At 40.0% G+C, this 25,511-nt stretch overlaps 1 protein-coding gene across 2 annotated transcripts; it reads right to left on the reverse strand.

Annotated features, from left to right (window-relative positions):
* Positions 1-117: 117 nt before the first annotated feature.
* Positions 118-25,511, reverse strand: FSD1L (fibronectin type III and SPRY domain containing 1 like). 2 transcript variants are annotated; one of them, XM_041464573.1, is made up of 15 exons: positions 25,451-25,511; positions 20,517-20,612; positions 19,430-19,561; positions 18,748-18,849; positions 16,279-16,301; positions 14,559-14,680; positions 12,763-12,972; positions 12,336-12,434; positions 10,888-11,014; positions 10,281-10,313; positions 9,191-9,223; positions 5,957-6,036; positions 5,268-5,519; positions 4,840-4,928; positions 118-3,439 (listed from the first exon to the last, which is right to left on the reverse strand). In XM_041464573.1, exons 1-15 carry the CDS (start codon positions 25,463-25,465, stop codon positions 3,320-3,322), a joined length of 1,533 nt encoding a protein of 510 aa, XP_041320507.1. In that variant the 5' UTR covers positions 25,466-25,511; the 3' UTR covers positions 118-3,319. The 2 variants fall into 2 exon arrangements, with proteins under 2 accessions (XP_041320507.1, XP_041320508.1); XM_041464574.1 differs by lacking the exon at positions 10,281-10,313.

Consider the following 25,511-nt stretch of genomic DNA (forward strand, 5'->3'; position numbering starts at 1 on the left):
CCCCCCCCCCCCCCCCCCCGCTGTCGCAAACCCCCCTCACGGGGGTCTCCCGCTCACCCCGAACCCCCCAAACTCCCCCAAAATGAGGCGGCGGTAAAACGACACAGCCAGAGACACTGAGGGTTGCAGATTTTTGTATTAGTACAAAACATCGCGTCACACGCGGACGGCACACCGCCCCCCCCCCCACTCCCCTCCATGGCGGGGGGCTCTGGGCAGGGAGCGGCGCAGGGATGCTCGGGATCAGCGGGATCTGCTCCGAAGGGAACCCACGGCCAGGCTGGCCCTGCCACAGGACACCCAAAAACAGCGACGCGGTGGCACGACATCAACACACAAGTCACGGTCAGCGTCCATCCAACACCCCGCATTCCTCGAAATAAAAACACGGACGAGTCCGACACACTCCCAGGGGCTCCCCGGTCTCCATCTGAAACGTGGGAGGGGTGAGGAAACGGGATTTGTACACTACACTCTGCTTCTCCTGCAGTTCTAAGAAATCAGGCTGCCACCTCTGCTCTGCCTGTTTGGTATTTGCAGAAGGCATTTATATCCCCGGATGGTTTTTTTGTTTGGTTTTTTTTTTTTTTTTCGTTTGTTTGGTTTTTTTTTTGGTTTTTTTTTTTTTTTTTTTTTTTTTTTTTTTTTTATTATCCTGTCTGACACTGACATGCCTAGCTGCAGTTAACACAGTTCTTAGTTTTCTATGGGAGAATGGCAGCTAAGCTCATCTGATGTATTCACACCCCAAGGAAAATCTTTAGTTCCTCAGAAGTCAGGCTTCCGGAGTTAAAACAACTTAAAAAAAAAAAAAAAAAAAAAACCAAAAAAAACCCAAAAAACTAAGCATCTCCTTTTGGTCATAGAGCAGAAAACTCCTGTCTTGCCACCATGCAGTATTCACTCCAGAGTAAATAAGCCTGGTGGATTGAACTATAGACCTCCAAAAAATCTGACCCACTGCCAAAGAGCCGCCCCTCTCCAAATCCCTGAAAGTGGATTCACAAAGGAAAAGGTAACTCCACAGGCTCCAGGCATCCCTGTCCAGCTGCAGGCACAAACCCTGCACCCACTGCAACAAAAAGGATCACTGGGAGCAGTGTGGGGTCGCTCATCTTACTATGACAATGGGTGCTGGAGAGACACTAGCTCAGAAAAAAACAGTCTACCAAAAAAATACCAAAAGTGCTTAAGGCAATTCTTCATATCCCCATTTACTAAAGACAACTGGACTAGATGTTAGCAGCAAAAATTCGACATCTGTGCAAACTATTATATAACAAATCCATCCTTTTAAGGGTAAAAAGTCACATGTTAAGGTTCACCTAGGACATCAGTTAAACCAAAACTTGCAAGTCACAAGTCACAGTATGAAACACTCCCAAGCTTTCCTCTAACTAACTAAGAAAAATTACATTTTTACATCGGTGCACATCAAATTCACCTTGCAGGTTACACTACAGCTTGCTGAAAATGAAGAAAAAAAAAAAACCAAACAAAAAAACCTTCATAATTTAAATGCTCTTGAAGAAGGCTGGATAATGTTCATGGTTCTCACAACACATTAGCTGGTTGTAAACATCCCCTTCCTTTCCACAAAGGGAAATTTGAAGAGGAACTGCAGCTGAACACCCAAGATCAAGACAAATGATGAGTGGTGATGAAGAGGTGCCAGTCTGTCCTGGTGCCTGTGCACCATATCCCCGGACTAGAACTGGCTGCAAAACTGAGTTTGTAGCAATTTATCCCCAAGAACTCCTAGTCAGGTGTCCATTGCAGTAAAATGGAAAGAGAAAAGGTTATACACAGAGTATTTGCATAACAGTAACATCTGCAGATAATGTGTGAAGCAGATTCAAACACTGTTGACCAAGAACCACGTCACTTCTGAGGATCTTTGTCCCAAAGCCCAAGCAACAGAACACGCAGAAGAAGGTACAGTTAAACTGGGAACTAGTTTGTACTTTCCTCTGCAAAAAGAGATTACAAGTTCACAATGCACATAATTAAGAGATGCTCAAGTTCCAGATGCAAAATAAACATTTAGGGCTCAGCCAACCTGTCAACTTCATGATTCCTCAAGAAAAACAACACTTTCCAGAACAGGTAATTACATTTCCTTGTTAATTTTAACTTTTCTCTGAACATCATAGCCAGTTTATTAGAAGGTGTCTCAAGGAATTTCTTCTTCTCTTGAGAAATTGTGACAGACAGAGAGGAGCCATTGGTAATACTGAGGTTTAACACGATTAGATGCTTATGGTTTTATGGGCTAAAGGATACACAAAAGGAAAATATATTGGCCCAGCAGCAAATGAGCCAAATCGTTAAGGACCATGAATTTGTAACAGTTTTCAGGCTGACACCAGAAAACAATCTTCAGTTAGGAAACACCTGATTCAAGAGTGTACCTGAAAACTATTTATAGGCTCCTCGGCTTGATTAGAGGGAAGAAAGCAGATTTAAAAAGCCTGTAATAACCTAGTAATTCCCACTGACAAGCTGGGATTTTCCAGGAAGAATATAACATTATTTTTTCTTCTTTTTTTAGCTCTCCCATTACTATGAATAATTTGACTACTGTTTTACTAGGCTTCCAAATGGGAGTCAAGGCAATGGAACATCTACACGTTATTTTCCAAGGTAATTAGAATGCAATTAATGCAATGGTGACAAACAGGAGCCAAAATCAATACACATGGTTTTAAAAACGAGTTACCCATGGAAAATAGAAAGATTTTCTATCCCTGGGGGAAATAATCACAGCCTGCTCTTTACTGTTTCTTCATACCAAGCCTACACATTCTTGTAATATCCTTCTGCAGCCATGCTGGTGTGGTATTTTGCCAGGCTAGGCCATGAAAAATCAGTATGTTTTCAAAATGCATCTCAGAAATCACAACTTCTAATGGGAAGCCTAATAATAATTAAATACATAGTTAAGTAATTTGCATTAGGAGAGCTAAAAAACTGTATTTGCTATATTCTTCATAGAAGAATAGTATTTATAATAAAATTAATATTCAAGTCCGTAACAAAATGCTTGAATACAGTATTAGAAAAGTACATAGTTACAACTCTTGGTTTCTTTTTTTTTTTTTTTGTCAAATAGGCAACAGTTCAGCTTTCTAACACTTTTCTGGATTCCCAGCTCTGGTTCCTAACACTTTAGCCCCAAACCTTTGCACTATCAGTACCCAGGCCCTAAACAGCAGAAGGTAGCAAACCCAGCAAAATCCAATGCTCACAAGCTTCTGTGAGCAGTAGCTACACAGAAAAAACAAAAACATTCAGCAGGAGAAGTGTTGAACAGACATTACTAGGCAACATTATTTAGGCTGCTTGTTGAACAACCCAATCCATTTTCATTCTTCTGAAGAGTTTTCACGGCACTTGGCACCTGCAGTCCAGTAGTCACTGTGAGCCCACCACACCAGATCTGGGGGGGGAAAGAAAAAAATCTGCATTATGAACCAAACACATCTCTCTCCTCCCATCCCACAATTAACTAGCACAAACATAGCTGCAGGTTCTCTGTCACAGCCCTCTGGTAAAATAGTCTAATCTCAGAGATGCTGATTTTTAAGTCCATAAAGTCTAAGATGCTTCACATACTATGCTTCATAAATAAGTTTATTACTAAGACCTAGTGCTCAAATCACTTGCTCCTAACTAGAAAAATTCTTTGAAGGCAAATGTGACAGCAGCAAGTAGAGTGACAATGAAAAGCAAATTTCTATGGCACTATGCTCCAGTGCCTCAAAGCAGTGCTTATTTTTGCCATGTCATACTAGAATTATATAATCATAAACATATAACACAGAAAAAAAATTGAGAAGCTTCAGGGGCACAGGTGTCCACCACTTCTATTCTGCACATGAAAGAATGCAGTCTTTTCATGATTATAAATAAGTTTGAGAGCTGTAATTAAGTAGTTTGTAATTTTCACTTGTCCTGTTCAGTCAGTAAGGCTGCTGTCACTCTGTGAGGGGCTGGCTGTGTGAGGTGCAGAGGGACAGCCTGAATTTTGGCAAGCAGCTGTTTCCCCAGATGACCTGGGAACTGAATTTACATGAGTTAGCCTTTGCTGTGCTAGGGAATGGCTAACACATGTATCCCAGTAGCTCCAGAGCTGCTCTTTTCCCCCTGTGCTGAAAAGATCAGCAAGGCAAATAAACAGCCATGAAAAAATCTAGACCTGTTAAAATCCCAGGTCTACACACCCTGCTCCCAAAGCATGATGCACTTGATGGCACCTTACAGCACAACTGAGGCCTCCCAAATTAGCTAAACCAATTACTTAAATCATCAAAGCAAAACTAATAGTAACTAATCCTTCTCCTGTGTGTTTTGGGCAAGGTTTGAGCTTTAAACACTGCAGAAAGTTGTCACCAACTCAGAGTGACAAAAAAAGGTTATGCAGGGCACTGAACTGACTAGCAAGAAAAGCCCACTGAGCTTTTCAAGATGTGAAAGGTAGAGACTTTTTTTCCTACTGGAAAGCATTGGGAGCAGTTGTGTCTCATGATACTTGCTCTGATGGCTCAGAGCATCCTGGACTCCATCAGTTCGGATCAGTTATTGCAGTGGGCTCATCAGCACTGCAATGTGCTATTAATTTCCTATACACAAATTTAATTACTTCTATTTACATAGCTGAGACATCCAGGTGCAGAGTCCTGCTGAGGTGCCACTGTAAGCACCACACAAAACCCAAAAGAGCACAGTTAAACACTTTTAAAAATTACTAGCCAAACCAAGTGTTTGCAGTTTCTATCTTTAAAAAACAATTAAAACTGAATTCAGTGCTAGAAATGGCAAGCTTTTATAGATACTGACCATGAAGCCTGGTAGCAATGGCTGGGTAAACTTTGTTCTGAAGGTGTGTAACAATGCCTTTGAACTCGCATTATAAAATGAGAGCTGACCTAAGAGAGAGAGAAAGACAGAGAACAAGTTGAAATTCACCTTAAACATAGTTTAAGCTAAGATGCAGCTGCTGTCTAACTTGTACAAAAAATTTTATTCTTTTCCAGAACACACTAAGTGCAGTCTGCAAGAGTGAAAATTCACTATTTTCCCTGAATTTCAGTAGCTCTGTCACACAGATGAACTCTGTCATTTGACATGACAAGCACTTAGGATCTGTGCTGTCATGCAAGACTGGATCAGTCTGGAAGTAATGCACTTCCTCAGCCTTGGACTGCTCCAGCTCAACAGAAATAGTAACTAACTCTTTTTACCAAATCTCCTATGGAGTAATTTACCTCCATCAAAGTCACAGTATACTCCTATTCTGTCTGGGACAGGTATACATAGAGTCTTTGCTTTATTGTTATGCTTTGCCGAGAAGGTGGTTTGCAGCCAGTTGTTGATATGGATGCACCAGCTGGAATTAGTCTTTCCCAGCTGGTCAAACTTCCCCAGGTTTCTGTAGGTTACTCCCATGCTGTAGGATTTGCAGTCCTTCTGGGCTCTCACTTCCCAGTAATGCTGTCCACTTTCAACGGCAGTGTCTCCTACCAACAAAAATACATTTAATTACAACCAAGTGTAGTTAATTACAACTGAGTGTACCTTACATTGCTGCCTTCCTAATAGGCATCAGTGATGTCTTCTCTGTCTTGTTTTAAGGCAAAGAAATCTGAACCATAAGGAACAAGAAAATTGTATAATAGAACATAAATATAAAACAGTATTATGAGACTGTATTTATCTGTGCTTATTACAACAAGATACATTTAACACCAATTTATGTTTAAAAGCAGTGCATGTCAGTTACTAAGAGCTTTGTAATCCAAAGCAGAGTTGAAGACAGAAAATTCTGGTGTTACATGGGCAAACTGCTCCGGGCAGGACAATGCTGAGTACACAGCCTTATTAAACAATCACAAACTTTCCCTCTAATTCTTGCCTGATCCGCCCTTTCCTAACGGAGCAAACAAGCTCAACTCACCCAGCACTGTGTAGGATTCACCAGCGAAGCGATCCCGGCTGCCCCTCGCCAAGGCCCTCTTCGGAGACGCTGTGTTGCTTCTACAGGAGAGATCAACCACTCAAAACTTGGACATGGCCACGGAAGGGCACACCCAGGTGTCCCTGAGCCCCTCAGGTGCAAGAGACACACACAAACACTCTGGAAATGACACATTAGTTGATGACTCTAGCAGCATGCATGCACAACAGCTGAGAGGGAAGAGGTGACAGAAGAAAACATACAGAATGTTGTAAAAAAAACCAGGTTCAGAGGCAGCTGAGAGTGGAAACAGAGAGGGGGAAAAAAGCAGATGTGTGGCACGTGGTTTGAATGAAACACTTCAGGATGGAGAATATTCTAATGAGCAATCAAGTTGTATAAAAGAATAATTTTAACCTAATGAGGTTTTCAAACTTTTTTTAACCTCAGTTAAGCCCTCAGAAATAATTACCAATAATTTAACCATTAAACTGAGTGAGGGCTATTTGCAATATTCCTCAGTAGACAGAGAATCACATCTGCTTACTACTTTAAAGGCAATCAGCAGCAAAGAATTCTAACTTCTCAGAAATAGCTGTACAGTTTTACAGTTTAATTTCATTGACAAAAACCCCAAAAAAGTACAAAGTCAGTTTCTGAAATACACTTGAGAAGTAATTTTCAATTTCTCATCCCTTGCAGTCTATCACACATTAGCCTTGGAAGAAATATCACATACAGAAGATTTTTCTCTCCAACTGCTCTGTCAGCTACTATTTAGTAAACCTACTTGCTACTTTTATGTCCATTAATGCAGTGAAATCCAGCTTGTTTTCTTTCCAATTCCAGAAAGGTTTGGGACATGTCCCTTTTTCCTAATAAAACTATGAAAATAAAGTCACATGGGAATCAAAAGCTATGTGATTCTAAGCTGCCAGATATATGTATGCTAAAATCTGGTTCATGACCAAGTTTTTTTATTCCATTTACAGAAGCCTACAAAAAAAAAAAAAGTGATGAAAAAGCTGTTTACTCGAGCATCACTATTTAGCATGTAACAGAAGAAAACTAAGCTTCTAAACTGCTCACAAGAGATACATGAAGGGGTTAAGTGTACACGTGCACCACATCAAGTGCTTTTGGATTTTGTAAACATGGAGGATGCTGCAGTTTACTTACCAAAGGAAAAAGTTAGCAAGTGATAGCATGAAAAAAAAAAATAAAAAAATCAAAGCCAAGAATTAAAGCATAATTTTGGAGGGAGGCACTCTGCAGATTCCAACCTGCTTCATGGGCATCAGATAGCATCCACTCGCATTCCCAACAAACGCTGCTGAGAATTTTCTATTAGACCCAGTAAAAACGGGCTATGCAGAAAGCAATGTAGCAATGTGGCCATTTAGAGAATCACAGTAAGAAAAATGCAGGCACTTTGCTAGAATTTTCTCAAGGTTAAGGAAGCATTAAAAGCTTCTTGATATCATTTGCTTTGTTCAAGTCTGTAAATGGCCACTGCATGTGCTTTGTCCTCTCAAAATTTAATAGCCTTTATCAGTTCAGAAAATTACACTGACTATTTGACATAAAAGCTGCAAAAAACCAGTTGCTCAGGCTTCTTTTCCTCCACAGTGCTTGTATCTCCCTTCCAATGGTAGGGAGCAAATTTCATAGCAGGAAGCCAGTTTTGTGCCCTTTTTCCAGTAGAGCACAGTCCTTATTAGCCAGTAACTGACACATGTCTTCCAATATTCAGTGGCCAGATATTCTTGTCTCATGGTTTAGGATTGTTGCCTACAGCACTGCAATTAATCCCCATTTCCTCATCCATTTCAGACTATATTCCACACAAGATGTATTCTCTTCTGGAGAAGAAAGGTCAAGGAAGAAGATCAGAAATTACTGAGAGGCTTTTTTCTGGTCTAATACATGAAAGAAAATTAAGAATTTTGTTGCCATTGTGTATTTCCAACTCTTAAAAACTGCATATTTTTTGTTTAAAGTAACTATACTACAATTTTTCCTCTGACTTCCCATGGAGCCAGCTCCAAATTTCCCTTCTAACACAGACATCTCACAGATGTTTTTAGGTGGGAATAAAAGCCTCCTAACAAGAACAAAGCTCATCTAAATCCCCTGCTAGAAAAGGTCAGTCTGAGATGCAAAATTGAACATGTGACCATGTCCTTCCACCAAAGCAGAGCCAAGAACTAGGAAAGTTCTTGACAGCTGACAGCTCTGACAGCTACAAAGGAAGACCAAAGTGTAAAATCCCCTAAGCAGAACAAGTAGGAGCATCTCCAAGACATTTTTTAAACTTAGGTTAGTACAAATTACTATAATTTGTGTAATACAACAATTGAAATTCAATGGCTTCAATAGCTTATTTATATAAGCTTTTTTTTTTTTTTTTCTTTACTTCTGATTTCAAATCAGAGATAGATCCACCTGATAGATGAATAACAGGGGAGTAAAACCTGTAAGAAATTAGGATCCTGGGCACTTCTTTTGATCCCACAACTTCTAAAGCAGCAAAAGAAAGCACAATATCAAAACCAGGAAAAGCAATTTCTCAGAAAGGTGTTTCACTAGAAAAACAATGAAAATATGTGATACTAAAAAACTACAATTTCACAAAGGATAGGAGAATATTTTACCTAACTTTGCATCTCAAAAAAAAGGACTCCTCATTCAAACACTTGGTTCTGCAATTGGAATGGCCATGAAGCTTTTAACATATGCTTCATCCTCTTCAAATACGTAAAAATATTTACTTCTTACCCTCTGATATCTAGTAACAGCTACAGCACAAGTTCAGAAGCAAAGAGGTTTTTGATGTTCAAAAATAATCACCAAAAATACTTTAGAGTTTTCAGAAAGGAGATCTTATCATATTCATAAAAAATTTGCTAAAGGGTTAAGAAAGCATCACTATGTCTGTAAGTAACATGGATCTTTGGATCAACATTAAAATACACTATGGCCTTCCAGCCAATGCAAATCAGGTTTCATACACATTAGGATGAATCCTTCCATAAAGACTCTCTTCCAATCACTGGAGAATATATAATCTCTGTGAATCCAAATTAAATTGCAAAATAACTTCTAAATGCTCACGTGCACTGTTACTGATAAAGGCTATTAGATTTGTTTTTCAGGACATCAAGGAAAGGAAAGTAGCACAGATTCCCAACAAAACCAGGTGCTAGATCCTAGGAGTAAGAGGTATATTATCACCTTCTACTGCTCTTCCGCACAGGATGCTGGCCACTGTTGACAGAAATAAGTAGTCATTAAAGAACTGGTCTAGCACTACTCTAAATTATTCCCAGTTTTAAAATGCCAACAGAAGTTATTCTATCATGCTTCTGGCAATATATGCCTGTGGATAAAGTATTTTTTCATAAATTATCTCAAACTGTGACTATGGAAAGCCAATAAACTGTGGCTGAGGCAGTAGCCAGTTGTGTGGACCCATTCCCACAGAGTATCTCCAAAGCCCAAGAGGTGAGGCACAGACTGGGAGTGGGGTTCTGCACAGATCCAGCTGAACACCAGGCTCACAGCCCTCCAGGTGAGGGAAATCCACACAGCAGGACAGGCTGGGGGACACCCAAGGGAAGAACAGCTCTGCTCAAAAACCACTGAGAGTTTGGGAAGCAGAAGCTGACAACAACAGCGCCCTGTGCCTTCGTGGCAGAGCTGGGCAGCCAAACCCAGCCTGTAGCCCCAACACAGTGACCAGGAGCTCAAAGCAGGTGACTTCTCCTGTCCTTTTGACAGCTGTGTCCAGGTCTGGGCTCCTCAGATTTACACCCTGACATACCAGAGCAAATCTGTGGAGAGCCAACACCACAGTTAAGGTCTGGGGCACAGAAAGACAATTGTGTTTGCTCTGCCTGAGGGAGACAGGAACCAACTGCTGTCTTTAATGAGGTAACAGGAAGGGGAGCAGAGAAGACCAAGCCAGGTTGTCCTCACAGGGGTCACACTGGTGGCTGAGAAGCACTTGGGAGTCACTGCACCACAGGGAATTCCAGTCAGGTACCAGGATATTCCTCCCCTCTCATAGAAGTGGGCTGGAACAGAGGGCTAGCAAGTTAACGCATTCCTCATCCACACATTCTTCATCCCTGGAAATATTCAAGGCTCAGCCACAGTAGGCAGAGTCAAACATTCTTCCAACAGTGTTTATCCAATGACTCAGAATAGCAGACATCTAAAAATCTGCCAAGAGCTCTGCTGAAGTTAAGTGCTTTTCCTGGATGAAAGCAGTATGTTTAGAGAGCTGCCACATCCACAACAGTTGTGTTTCATTATCCCTTACCTTTTGCTGCCTGTTCTATTGGTACATCTTCCCCTGCAATGAGGGTTTGAGATAAATTCAGACACCACTTATATATAGTACCAGTTTTATTTAACCTCTTCTTTCTCAAAAGGGCAAGGCAGTCAGCTCTTTCCTTATTTTTTTATAGTAGAAATGCTGTCTATTGACCAGAATTGACCTGCAACACTAGTAAACACAGAATTACATCAGCTGCCTGTTCACATTTACCTTATCTACTGCCCTGGCCTTATGTGGCAAGGTTTTGGTACCAGGACAAGGAGAAGCTGTAGAGGAGGTGGGTGAGCACCTGGTGGGTAGCCAAGGTCAGTCCATCATAACTACACCTTAGCTCAGTACACCGAATGATACCCTAACAAATGCATTTTTTAAATAAATAAATATTCTTTAACAATTACAACACAATTCTAACCTCTACATCAGTGTGACAGAGGAAGGGAAATACCAAAAATTAAAAATTTCTTCCAGAGAAACATTTCTGAATGAAAATTCTTCTCATGTCCCACTGTCCCCAAGTGCTTTAATTCCTGCCCTCTTCCTTTAACTGACAGAAGAGATATGCTAGACACTTACAAAACAGAGTTCTTACCTGTTTTTATTTTCCTTCCCTTTTATTTTTTCTTGGCCTTTGCCTCCAGTAGAATCCCATTCAACATAGGTGTCTTCAACTTTCAAATTTGGATGAGATGAAGTATTGTCCAAATTGAAGAGAAATGCTGGTCAAGAGAAAATAGAAAACAGTGAAATGGTATAACGGTTATTCAGAGAAAATTATAGAAGCAGTAGTAAAGTTGTCACAGAACTTTATTGAGCATAATGGGAACACCAGCTTTTCAGTCTGACACTTGTAAAAAACCCAAAAAAACTAATACAACAGACTGAATTTCCTAAATATATTTACAGACTGTTCTATAAATGTCCTGGTATCATCAGATATTACAGTCTGACCCTGAAAGAACATATACTTGAGATTTTTAAGAGCTTAGAGCTCAAAAATGCACAAGTGTAAACAACAGTCAGGTTAAGCACATGGACAAGGAAATTGATTTTCTCTGGGATGATTATTAAAGAAAGTGAACTAAGTGATCACCCAGGAATAACGAAAATAATATGGGAAGCATGGTAACTGCCCAGACAATCAAAACCAGAATTACTTTTCTGGTACTGGACTAGGGAATTATGCAGCTATTAAACAAATACTATGTGTCTGACAATGACTGTTGCTTAAGAGTATTAAAATAATTACAGAAAAGTTACCAGAATGCCCACCAGCTCATTCAAATTCTATACAGCTTTACTCTTATAAAATAATACTCAAAAGGAACAGAATTTTTACTTATATAAATTATACAGTTGATACCAGTCATTTTACCCTTTACACCAGACCCAGATGTAAATCAAACCTCAGGATCACTCTCTCACCTTAATAGCTAAGATTTGTGTTCTGTCACAAAACACCCCTTCCAAGAAATTTCTTTCAGTTTATTTACGAAATGTTAGGAAGCCACTCTAACAATTCCCAGATAACTGACTTCTAACACCATGACTACATACCTTAGGCAATTTGAAGCAGCCAGCTTTTTAAATATTGATAGTGAACAGAAACTGCAGCTACAATGTCAAGAAAACTCTTTCCAGCAACTTCTCTTTACAGAATTCTGTCTGCCACCAATAACAGGATAATCACACCAACTGTTTAGGTGCCCAAAGAGTCACCCACAACATTCATCCTTCTTCTTGCTGTATGTTGGCATCATACAGCAGCACATGGGACTGTCACTCCACAGTTCAAAGCAACCAATGCCAAGCTTTTGGAGAAGTGACATTAAGTGCCCCATTTTTTTCAGGGTCTGAATGCCAAAAGGGCAGCTTTGTGCCAATAAGCTTCTTAATCCTTTACAGTTGTTTCCTTTTCCACTTAGGAAGTGTTTCAGCAGGGCTCATGCAGAAGCACACAACAGGCTCATGTATGAAGGCAGAGAAGTTTAAGTGCAGGATTTTACCACAGATAAGGTTCAAGAGTTTTTCAAACATTACCTTTGGTTTCCAGAGTCACGGGGTCAGAGTATTCACCTGCCACAGCTTTGTTGCAAGCTTGTACTCTAAGGTTCATGTATTTTGTATCAAATTTCAGACCTACAAAGCAAATGTTTACAAATTTGAAGTTGTGTTTATTTCTGATGACTCCTACAAGACTAAGATCTATCCCCATGTAGCTGTCTTTCATTTATCTCAATCTGCAAAAAACATGCTTGAAGACCAGTGTGAACTTCATTTAACACACAATTTTTGATAAAACCTCAAAGTCAAAATAAAAGACAGAACTGTTACTGTACAAAGCACCCACAACTGATATGATGCAATGGCAGCTTCATTACATGCAGAAAAATGGGCACTTTGCAAAACTTCCAAACTTAAAGAGTTATATCAATATTCTTGGGTTTGAAGTGTAAAAAACCTTTACCTGACAATGTGTATTGAGTAGCTTTAATGTAGTCCACTATCTCCCAGCGCTGTTCCCCTTTTAGTCGAGGCAGCCCATCAAAGTTGGTTTTCCTGTACTCCAGAACAAAATGATCAATTCTGCTGTCCTCCTCAGGCATTCTCCACGACACTGTTATGCAGTTGTCAGCAACCAGGCATGCTTCTGCATCTATCTTTGGAGCTTTAGGGACTGCAGAAAGACAGGCACACAGGTCAGTTTGAAAAAGAGAAGGCTAGAGTAGAGTGGACTTAAAAATATGAACCCACATTTGGAATCAACACCACACAGGAAAAACACCAAGAAGCACACTTCTGTTCCTATATCTGTGGGAGGTAAGTTCAGCTGCACCCCTCACACAGCATCACTTGTATTTACTTCCAGCACTACAAACACTAATATTTTCCACTAGCTTCTCTTCAGTTATCCAGTTTTCCTTTCTTTTCACCCCTTTGCCTTGGAAGGAGAGGAGAAACAGTTCCTAAGGTCCACTAAAGACTTAAGTTTTGTTTACAGGCAACAGAATTCTACTTCCACAAAATCAAACAATGCTTAAGTCTGTGGAAAAGAAGTTTTGGAAAAAAAGGCATTTACATACTATCTGTAGAGTCTAAAGGACATGCAAGGAAGACTTTTAATGAAGGAAATGAAAAAGAAGTTTTATTGTTTTCAGTCTGAGCTTTTGATGTCTGAGTAATTTGGAAGTATAGCACTACAGTTGAAAAAGCAAGATTGATACCCAAACAGTCAATTTTCCTGTTAACAAATCAGAGGTCCATTTCAAATTCCTATCTATTTAACAAGGAAAAATGTCTAAGAAGGGTCATACTAAATAATACCTTTATCTAGATACAAAACTTTGTTCTAACTTGCTGTTAGATCTTTGCACTCCCATTGCTGTTAAACACATGCACTGTGAAATCCAGGGCAGTGATTGACACCCAGAGTCCAAGACTAGAAGGTGAATTTCTGCCTGGACACTGCCAGATGACCACTAGGAATAACAGTGGTCATTTACTACACCTGCCACCACATACTGTATCTGCAACACATGGGGCAGAAATGAAAACTGATGCTGCCAAGTCCTTAGCAGAATTGGATTCGTGACCTAGAGACGAAACAACTTTACATCCCTGCCAGCAGTGTTCTTGTCAATATATTCTCAGTAACAGCCAAGGGCAAAGAGTTTTAAATTGGAAAGCAATAGGATTAAACAGGCACGAAAGATACATGCTGGTCTAATGCACCCAAGCTTACTATCAAACAGGAATAGACAGATTAATACACAATTTGTAATATGGTGGTATCACTGTACTAGTGGACTGTCTCTCCCCTGTATTTCAGACTATGTCACCACTCTTGTAAGAAATGTCTAAGTTTACAATTTCACACAACACTGCTGCACATGAGCAGGACTTTGGGGTGTCACTCAGGATCAAGCTGGCATGGACAGTCCTAAGAAACCTCAGGTAACTTCACAGAGTACAAAGAAACTGACAACTCGTGAAAAAACTTGGTCCAGAAGACTCACTCTCACTTCTGAGATCAATACTGTTGTCCAAAATGGTGTCTTGTGTAGAAATTAACACAATAAAACTAGAAAATTGAATACCTTGAGGATGAGAGTTTAACATACAATGACTAAGAATTAATTTAGGTACTCTGAAAAAATTTGCTTATTAGGGCGCAAGAGATGCAATTTTCTTTTGTTTGGCTGGTTTAAATATAGCAAGCTGTTCACATAGCAACAAATTAAACTCACTGAATATGGTTTTTACCTGGCAAAAACTTCACAGCTTGGAGCATCCGCTTTTCCAGGGCAAAGTCCACCATCATATGAGTCATACTGTCACTGACTTTTGGTTGCAGAGAGAGACGGAATGCTGAAGCCACTGTGACACTGAAGCCAAGAAAGCAGCATTAGCAAAATGTATTTCACATTGTCAAGTCCTATATCCCATTTTCCAAAACAGCAATCAGACAATCTGTATCACTGACGTCAAACTACCGATCAAACATTAGAACACTTTTCTAACACATAATTGTTTACCATTTAGCATACTCAAAATAGAAAGTTTTGCTAATGTGACTGTCTCAGAATAATGGTGTGAGTTACCAGCTGTTCCATATTACTAAGCAAATAAGTACTCATGAGATGACTAAAGATGAGTTTAAAACTTTTTACTAGTGACAAAAAACCTGGATGAGAAACAAAACAAAATTCACATCACTTGACATAATTTCTGTAAGTATGAAAAGCTCAAAGTAGTGCAGACTCAGGATCATGTTTATGCCTATCTAGAGAGAAATTAACAAGCTGACTATGCTGATATTATATCTATTACCTTATCAGAGAATTAAGAGATTTTTCAAGCTGTGAATTAGAACATGCAAGCACCAGACCAGTTTTACAAGACACACTAAACACTGAAGAACCTTAATTCAACAAAGGAAATGCAGGGTCCTGCTCCTGGGCAGGAATAACCCACACCAGGGAACAGTGGGCTTCAGACAACTTTTTAACTTCTGCAATGACACCAGTCTTGGACAGAGAACAGCAAAGGATTTGGTGATAATTTCAAGAAACCAAAAGAGGTTGCTTATTACTGACAAAAAGTGCTAACAAGTCCCATCACTGACACTATCCACTCTCCCTCTGACCTGTTAAGGATACTAAATCTTTACCTCTGGAAAAGCAAATGTTAAATTAAATTCTAACAATTACTCATTTTACACATAAGTTCAGAGAATTTAGTATATCAGAGCCTTCACTAAAAAACCTGTACACTGAAAGCTAACCTATTTGGTCCAAAAAGCACTAACACCCTGTGACCTCCTTCTCAAAATATTATGTACACCACATAAACTTTTCTGAACTAAAAGGTCATTCTTTTGGAACAGAGTTAACATTCTTCCAAGTGAACAAAATGGCCTTAGTATTGATTTTGAAACAGCCAAGTTTTGCTTTTTAAACAATCATTCAAAGAAAAGCTACCAGAAATAATTTCACTGTACTAGTGTCACCACAAGTATTTCAACAGCTACAAGACTTTTTACATTTTGAAGAAAAATTAGCTAGCAAAAGTCTTTCAAAAAACAAAAAACCCAACAAGATTCTCTCACAACTAAAAGGGGCAGAGTCAGCTTGAAATATAATTAAATTTCAGCCATGAGGTATTAATAATAAGCTTATTAACAATAATAATTAATTATATACATATGTATTAAAAGACATAGTAATTGCAGCAGCAGCTGATGCAGAGTTCCACTTCCCTGCATGAAAAATATATTTTTATTTAAAGTTATGGAAAGCCAGGAAAAACCATACTACACAAGCAGCACAGAAGTTTTTAGTTCCCTCTCAGAAGCTGTGATAACTAACACTTAGAAAAGAGTCAATGAATTTGATTAAAGCTGACTATGGCCCTTTTACAGTAAATGCATTTTCAAGGATAAGATTAATTCAATGACACAAAAGTGATAGATTTTGTACCGTACCTATCTTTGATCTGTCTGGCAGCCTTGATCCATGTCAGGGAGAAGAGAGAGAAAGTAGTTAGTATTTCCATGCAAGTATCAACAGCATGCAAGTAACATGCAAGAAGGCCAAGAACAATCTCTGCTGCATTGCTCAGATTTGAAGTTCAAAATGAGCTTAACATCTTCCTCAAAATAAACTGTCCTGCGAAGCATGTTAATAGCATGGGTTAGCACAGCAACACTGTAACATCTGGGTGGGGGAAAAAGCTGATTTCAGAACCACACCAAACCAACTCCAAATTACTCAACTTTCTGAGTATGACTTTGTATTTTCAGATTTGTCTTAAATCAGTTAGACTTACCTCCATGGCTTTTTAAAAGAGCTACAAGACCAAGCCAATAACATTTAACTGCCATGGTATTTTCTGTGAAACGACACAACTGCTTATTTGTGGCATTGAGCATGCCTGACTTGCTGAACTACACATGCCCTGATAAATAAGAGAAAAAAGGACTTAATTTTAACTTTTCCTGTGAAAGGTAGGAAGTGTAGTTGGAAAACTATGATCAAACTCTCTCCACATGTCAGCATTCAAAAATGACAGCAAATAGCTCCTCTCAAATAATAACACTGAAGCAGATGCAGAAGTGCTGACATTTAAAAGATAAATATCAGCTGGTATGTGGAAAGAGAGAAATCTCTCTCCTTCACCAAAAGGAGCAACAAACCTAAGACAACAGATTATTGTTGAAGTAGTGAGGGCTTGGTTGTGTCTGTTGAAGCCTTACTTCAACACTGCTCCTTGATCCAGTTGCTCATTCAGCTGAATTATTTTCCCTTTCAAAGGGACAAGAATCATCAGGCAGCTTCCCAGTTTGAAGTCCAAAGTGGAGAACTTCCCAATTTTTCACTAAATACAAATCACACTGAGAAAACAAGGGAAATCAGGCTGTCCCTGCTACAAAACTGATTATATGCTCCTAAAGTGGGAAGCAGAAAAAAAACCAAACCAAGTGTTTAGAAATAATTTAGCTTAAGAGGTAGCTTTGCTTTACCTCAAAACAAAGTTACTGTAGGAATTACTGACTGATTTTCCTACATGACATAAAAGAGAGATACTTCCCAACAAAATCCTTGGGTTTCATCTCCATGTCTTGTAAAATATCAGGTAGCCAGGACTCAACATCTTCTGCAAGACAGTCCCAGCTTAACTTCACTGACTTCAGCTTGTTTCCAGGCTACTGACAGAGCAGGAGCAGCCCATCCTTGAGGAGCTGCCCAGCAGTGTCTGATCACATCCTACCTAAACACTGAACCCTCCAGCAATCTGCCACTCATGTTCTTTTGACTTCCAGGAAAATTGATTCTGAGAATAAAGCCACAAAAATATAACACAGGGAAAAAAAATTAAAATAATCTTATGCTAGTTGCTCCTGAACTGATTTACTGGAGTATCCAAAGAAAATTTGTGAATATACAAGAGTCAGGGCTGGAGCTGCCCCCTCAGGAACACTTTCTATTCCTACCAGCAGAGCAATACAATTAGCTGCCTAATAACCAAGGCAATATTACCTTAAAATGTCATCCCCAAATGCACACATGTAATACCAGTATCAAATCCTACATACTGGATTTCAGTATCTTAATCTTCAGACTCCAAATCTGAAGAGGCTTTTCCCCAGCAAATGCTCAGCTAGCTTTCCTTGGTGTGTTTGATTGGGAAAAAAAGCATTAGAGAGATCTGAAATAGAACAACTTCCAAGAAAGTCAAAGCTGCATTTTGCACAGAGTTCAGGAGCCAACTTAATTTTTTGCTACAAGGCAGAAAGGACAACTCCAGCTGAAGAAAAATACTGTTTAGGAATTGCAGTTATTAGAGGCAAATAAATCAAAGCTGACACCCAGAAAGCATGACAGCACACAAACATGCAGACAAAAGGTAAAACTGACACAGGAAGACAGCTTTCCCCCTTTTAAACTGATTTGTGTCCTTGTTCCCATTAAAATGTAAAGAGAAAAAAAATTAATTGGGCCTTGGATTTGGCATGGCTGATCCCACTGCTACCACTAGGATTACTGTAGCAAGCATGACTGTACTGATTCAGTGGACAGGTGGAACTGTTTCTTTAATTTGCAAGTATATTCTTCCATTTAGATACATGTTATTTTACCTCCCTTTCTGGGGTCATCCATGCAAGTTTGCTTAACAATAACAGTAGTCCAGGAGAAGGCACTGTATTCCCTCCCCGTCACCCTAAATTAGAAAAAAGCCAACTTATTTTATCAGAAATTGCACAAAAATTCAGGACTACAAAGTTTAACTTGGCTTTTCAGTAGAGCACTACCTGTATTTTTATATGCTTGTCCATCCTCACTCTAAGTACACCTGGTAAGTTTGCAGTGTCCAGGAGAGTAATGCAAAGGATATTTCAAATCAAGACAGATGTCAACACCTGTCTCACACACATCCAGGCAATGTTTTCTACCTCTAAGAGCTCCACAGGGTTCTTTATGTCCAGTGACTGCACAGCAAGTTCCAGCAGCTCTTCTGAGCTCTCCAGGGCACGGTTGCACTGGCTCAGCTGATCCTGGAGCAAACACAGGAAGAATAATGTGATGTATTCCCACCAAAACAGCAGTTTGTGAGCCACCAGTCCCAGGAACTACACGGATTTGTTATGCATTTGTGACAACTTATTCCCTTATATAACCAAGGCCTCTGACAGTGCCCTCACTTCACTGTGCTTGACAAGTGCACAGTGATACTTGGCACATCGCACAACTCCAAGGGGGGGAAAGCTGAAGTCTGACTTAAAAAGCCAGATTTCATTTCAATGTCCTGTTTCCCCCAGCTTCAGGGTTTCAGAAAGCAGAGAAGTAAACACTTGTATTCATGTGCACTACAATTTCTATTTACAGGACTGCACTTCATCACTGAATGACTGTGTAGCAACAGCCTTGAAAAAGACAGTGACTTTACCAGCTCTGGAACTGTCACAAGACAATCCTGAAAATCAATATTGCTGTGTAACAAATGGGGATAGCATAACAGGAACAGAGGAAGTTTTAAAATGCTTCTCTGCAGCTGCAACATTTTTTTCAGATTTTTATTTTAATTTTTTTATAAGCTGCAGAGCTCATTAAAAAAATAAATATTTTTTTAGTTACCCGCAGAGCTTGTATCTTACGAGCTTCTTCTTGCTGAATAGTGTTTGCCATGCTCCCCTTCATCTCATGTAGGATAGAATACAGACCATCAAACTCCTCATCCAGCTCACTGATGGCATTGGAGGAGTTTGCCTGAGACGAGAATTGAAAATGCTGTTTAAACTGGAAACGCTGCCAAGAAACTGAAGGTCACACAATTCCCTACACATGTTTTCCCATGACCACTGGACACCTTGTGACTGCTTCTCAGCTTATCAAAAAAGGGGAAAAACATTAGGAATTATCTAACAGTCTCCCAAGCAGACTCTATAACAGGACACAGAATGCTGCAGTTTGTGAAAATCCCATGATACTCAAACTTGCACAAAACCAGCACACTTGGCAACTTTGTTCCACGCCAAAAGCCTTGATTTTCCTCACACAACTGTGTATGGATTGCTAGATGTCTGGAAGAAGGAAGTTGCTCAGTTCCAAATAAAAATATTTCACTTGATGCTAAAAACTGCACTCAAGAAGGCAGTTTTAAAGATTTGCTGGATAATTCCCATTTCGGCAGCCAACCTGACTCAGCTTTAGGATGAAACAACTTTCAGCTGATTGACAGGCTGAATGAACCTAAACCTCATCCTCATACAGATGCTCTAAGAATCATGTCTAACTATAAACTTGAGCCCAACAATTTGAAAACACTGGTGGAAACAGAAAGACTAAAGAATGTTCTCTCAAGTATCATTTTTCAGTCTGCCAAACAGAGCAAAAGTCTGAAAATACTATTCCCACTGAAATAGTCTGAAAAGACTATTTCCCACTAATGGGAGACTCAGATCTTGCATCAGATTAAAGGTGATTTTTCCCACACAAATGAAGTTCTACAAAACCTCTTCACACAAAATGCAAGACCACCACACCTGTCATCTAGAGACAGACTTAAAAAATAAAATGTTTTTCTATCTAGTTCCAACATGAAGATGTATTTTGAACTGGATCCTCACAGCCCATCCTTTAGACACTACAGAGTTTGAGACTAAGAAAAGTGCAAAGGTGCCCCCCTCCCTCAGACACAAGCTATGAGCCTTAAAATAAATACCTGAACATTTGATATTGTATGGTTCAGCATGTCAATGAAGTTGTGAATTTCATCATTTTTGTTCACCAGAGTACTGACAATCCTTTGCAGAGTTTCCTAGAATTAAAAAACAAGTAAGAGAAGTTGTAAAAGATTGTCTTGCAGTATTTTTTTCAAATCATCACCACTTCAACATGCATGAAAACTCATCACAGACATTACAGCTGCAGCAAATTCAGTTCTGATGGGATCAGAAAATGCATTTTCTCAGGACAGAGAAAGAATATTAAACTTCTAGGAAGCATTACACTAAATTAAAGATCTCCAGGTGTTAGTCTGAGAGAAATCAAGTGCCTCCTTTAAGATACCCCACTGTTTCACACAGTTTTCTACATAAGTCACCTGCACCAAAATACCCACTGGCACCACAGCTTCTCCAGATGAGAAAGCTGGTGCTTGTGCAGCCAAAAAAAAAAAAGAACCAATAAAGAAAATTTCAAAAGCTGGTAAAAGGAAACCCAGAAGAAAAGCTGAGATTTCCTCATGTCAAAAGAAGCTACTGTGAAATAACCATGCTGACAGTTTATTCTACGTGCAGAATAAAGCTGTAAAAGTGATTTGTAAACTTACTCTACAAGTGGGAAAATATTTTGGGTGAGTAATTTCTATATTCAAATTAAAAGTGACCTCAAAGAGGAAAGCTTCCAAGAGCTGAGAAAGAGAACCAAGGTTATTTCAGTGGTGTGCATCCCAGCTGTTTCAAAAAGCAGTAGATTCAGCTTACAAAACATACAGCAAGCCAGAAAAACTATTAAAGTACATCAAAATTTATTTTAAATTTAAATAAGATCACCAAGTCTAATTTTGTTGAGCAGCTAGCCACATATTCTAAGAATTTGACAAAAACACACTAATGCTTGGTACTTAACTTTAAGTCAGGTTGTATTGTTCAATTTTAAGTAAAGTTGTATTAATAAAGCATATCAGGATATGCAAGTAAAAATAAAGGATAATACGAGGAGTTAACTAAGAATTTCCTGTAATTTAACTCAGGCTGGCTGGTAAGTTTTAGAAGCAAATCTAACTTTAAAAAGATAGATCAACATTGTCTTAATTAAAACATTATTAATCAGCTGATCCAGAGTTTCAATTGCTCATCCTAATGTCATTACCTGATAAAATTTAGGAAACCAAGGCATAGGGAGATAATAAAATACACCTTGGAAACAACCAGACCACCAAAGGGATGCTGCAGAAGTCCCTCCCAGAATCAATTTCTTAATAACCATGTACTACCCAGACCACATTTGTCTGCTAAAAAGCAAGAAAAATGTTTTATGCTTTCACAACACCCACAGTGAACCTCAACACCATGCCAGATTTAAAGAACTTCTCTATTAGTCCTAAGCTGTGCTCCTTCCTCTTTCCTCTGACACCTCCCCAGGCAGTTGCCAACAAATCTACAAGATATTTATGGGTACTCCAGCCCCTGCCTGTTTAACAGAGCCATACTTAGGAAATTAAAGTAGAAAAAAACAAATTTTAGTGCTTTTACCACAGGTGTTGATGGTGTTACATGCAGAGGTTATAGAACAGAGAGCAATGACTCAGGTCTGCACTCTGGGAGAACAGAAACAAGACCTTGGCTTCTTATGGAAAACAGAGGCACAGAAAATCTTGACCACTTCATTACTGAACCTCCTCCTCGCCTGGCGAAAACTGAGCATGTTTGAAGGCAATTTAGTAGACATCAGAATGCCAGATGAATAGCCATTGTCCAGCCAGCTGCTTCTGCATTCACCACTGACCAGGAGCAATTGTTTTCACAGGCCAGATAGCCTGGAGATAAGCCTTAGATCCTATGAGCACAACTGTCAATTTGGATGAACACGGAAAACCCACAATCCTCTTTCAGCACGGATCTTAGGGCTTACTCAGCTGCAACACATGGGGGAAAAGTGTTCTTGTGTGCAGTGCTGAACAATGCTGCTTGGTTTTATAGCTACGTCCTGGTTAAAGGGAAACATTTACATGTGAGGAACATTTAAAAGGCCTTTACACAGCCAAACGCACAGCAGCAATTGCAAGCCAGCTGTTAAACGAGATTTTCACCTAAAGTTACAGCTAATTGACCAAATGTGGGCTGGTATGGCTCTTTTTAAGTAAGCTACCAATTTCTCTGTCACGAAATTCAACCAGGTTTGGTGAAATTTTCATCAGTTCTGTTGGGAACTCCCCATGTGTGGAGACACGAGGCTTGACTCCATGTTTCAGAAGGTCGGTTTATTATCTTATATTTTATATTAAAAAGCTATATTAAAACTATACTAAAATAACAGAGAGAAAAAGACAATCAGAAACCTTGAAAGAACGATAATAGAATGCATAACAAAAATCTTGTGACTGCTCACAGCCTTGGCACAGGTGGCTGTGATTGTTCATCAATGGAAAACAATCCACATGGACCAATCATGGATGCACCTGTTGCATTCCACAGCAGCAGATAGTTATTGTTTACATTTCTCTCCTGAGACTCCTCAGGAAAAACATCCTGGCAAAAAGATTTTTCAGAAAATATCATGGCTACAGAGTTTGAATGCTCTTTAGAAGTATGCACCAACAGTAGACAGAATTTTTCTACAATACCAATGCACAAGCCACCACAACAACAAAGGCAGCTTTTAGGAACAACCATCTTATTCTATTTCCCAACATAATTTTCTCTTCACTAATAAGAAATAAATAGATTTCCTTCCAGACGTACCATATATTGCAATTAAAAACATGCTCCAGTGTTTCCATTTCTCCTTTTAAGGGGAATTTCTGAAAAGCCAGTATAATTTAATGGAAAAACAGGCTTCTAGAAAAATTATCTATGTAAGCAGCAGAAGAGGCCTACATTCTGCATTAGTTTATAGAAGAATTTCAACAGCACTAAGCCCAGTAAAGTTTCTTGGTATTTCTGCACTAAAGGACATTTAATTCTACTGCCCACTGATGAATGCAGTTTTTCACAGAATTCTATTACAACCAATTTTCTTTGAGCTTTCTCTCTGACCTCTATGTGAGGTCAGTTTCAAATGGATTTTCAAAGCATTATGAAATGTTTATTACAGAGGTAATTTTTGCTGTTGCCAGTGAGCTTCATGATGCTTTTCCCTTTTGTGTCCTATTCTTCCTCTCTGAATCTAATGCACTTTGCTAGGGAAACAAAAAAAAAGGAAAACAACCCAAACACATCACTGGGAAAGCAAAAGTATGGACGAGCAAAAGAGGAAGAGTAAAAAAGGACAGAAAAAAATAAAAGGGAGCCCTACAACATGTAGTTTCTTGTCTTGCAAGGTGGATAAAAACAGAACATCCACCTTTGAATGTGGGTAACTAACATGACATGGCACCTCTTGAAGCAGAGAAGCACCTCATAAAAACTAAATTCTGATAAATGAAACAATCACAGCAATGATGCATAAGAAGCAAGTTTCAAAGCTGCTCAAGATCATACTGAAGGCTCACGAGCTGACTGCATGCAGAACAATTTCTGAAGCAGTCCTTGGCCTAGGACAAAATCACGAGACATTATAACCTTCATATCCAGGTCAAATTTCAAGGAGGTCGTGCTTACTTAGCTTCCATTAATTTAAACTCCTGCACTTGTCAACACAGTGAGGTTGCCAGAGTTTGAAGAATTTCATACAGTACAGGTGACACTACCAAATTAACCCTTGGCAGAGCAAGTACTGTAAAAATACAAGATCCACTGCAGTTTCACTGCTGCATTCAGAACCTCTGGAATTCAAATATCATCAACGACCCCACTCAAAAACATCCCTAGAGCACCCACAACAGGGGCAGTCCTCCTTGGGAGGGACAAATCTCACATAGGGCAGGCAGACAGACCCAAATCGACAGTTTCTACCAGAAGCACACTTCTTATGGCATTTCACATCCCACATTCCAAAGCACACCTTCAGAGATGTGAACTGCTTAGCATAAATAAGTTTTATGTAAAATAGGTTATACAGAATTACAGTATTTTGTGGTTTAGGGTGTTGCTTGCTGAGGATGAGGAGCTGGATTTGCTGACGCCTTGGGGCTGCCAGCTGTGAACTCACAGCAAGTTCTGTCGTGGCTGGGATACAGTTAATTTCCTCAGCAACTTCCCAGTAACTCCTGCAGTGCTGGCGCTTGGCTTTAGCGGGAGAAAATTACACAGATCTGTAAATTTCATTATCAGCACCAAAGTACTCAGGACCCCCAGACACAAACCCGTTCCCAAGCTGAGGAAAGCACAGCATCCACAGGACACAGGAAGAGGAGCCCTTCTGCACTGAGGGACTGGAAGCCAAGAGGCCGAGCCACAACTTTTTGCAGAGGAATATCTGTTCAAGAAAGCCCCAAGGCCTGGGTGCGAGCATCCCTGCCCTTCAGTGAGTTCCCCGAGGGTTCTGACGGCAAGCAAGGGAAGGAAGGAATTACAGGGCAGCAACCACAGAGAAAAAAAAAAAAAAAATTCCCAACAAAACCCTTTTATGCATTAGTGCCCTTCAACACCAGATTACATCAACGGCAAATAGAAGGGCTTACGCACGCACCGTAATTACTTATGACAGGAATACACAGAATGAAAAAGCTCCACAACCGCTGGAGCACTTCATTCCAGAACCAAGGAACAGCCAGGGCTGGAAAGGACCAACCCAATCCCCGCGGCGGAGCAGGCTCACACGGAGCAGGTGACACCGGAACGTCTCCAGAAGGAGGGAGGCACACCCAGGAGGGAAGCGCACTCGGGATCCCTCACAACTCCGCCAGCATCCCTTCCCCGCGCCGCTGCCCTCCCGCACCGCGCCTCTTCCCAGGCCGAGCGCCGGGGAATCGCCGGGGAAACGCGGGGGAAACGCCCTGCGGGCCTGCCGGCCTCCCGGGCGGCCCTCAGCCCCAGCCCCGCGGGGACTCACCCGCTCCTCGTCCATGTCTGCGGGCGCAGTGCGGCCAGCCGTCGCTGCGGGGACGGGCGGA

The sequence above is a fragment of the Pyrgilauda ruficollis genome, unplaced genomic scaffold (assembly GCF_017590135.1).
Source record: "Pyrgilauda ruficollis isolate IOZ18807 unplaced genomic scaffold, ASM1759013v1 scaffold180, whole genome shotgun sequence".
NCBI lineage: Eukaryota > Metazoa > Chordata > Aves > Passeriformes > Passeridae > Pyrgilauda > Pyrgilauda ruficollis.

Excerpts from the sequence above, each read along its gene's own strand:
- FSD1L (XM_041464573.1), bottom strand. Across the intron at positions 16,302-18,747 it reads ACCCTGTGGAGCTCTTAGAG|GCTGCCAGACAGATCAAAGA; the intron begins GTAGAAAACATT and ends ACATGGATCAAG. Across the intron at positions 12,435-12,762 it reads TACTCAATACACATTGTCAG|GTCTGAAATTTGATACAAAA; the intron begins GTAAAGGTTTTT and ends TTTGCTTTGTAG.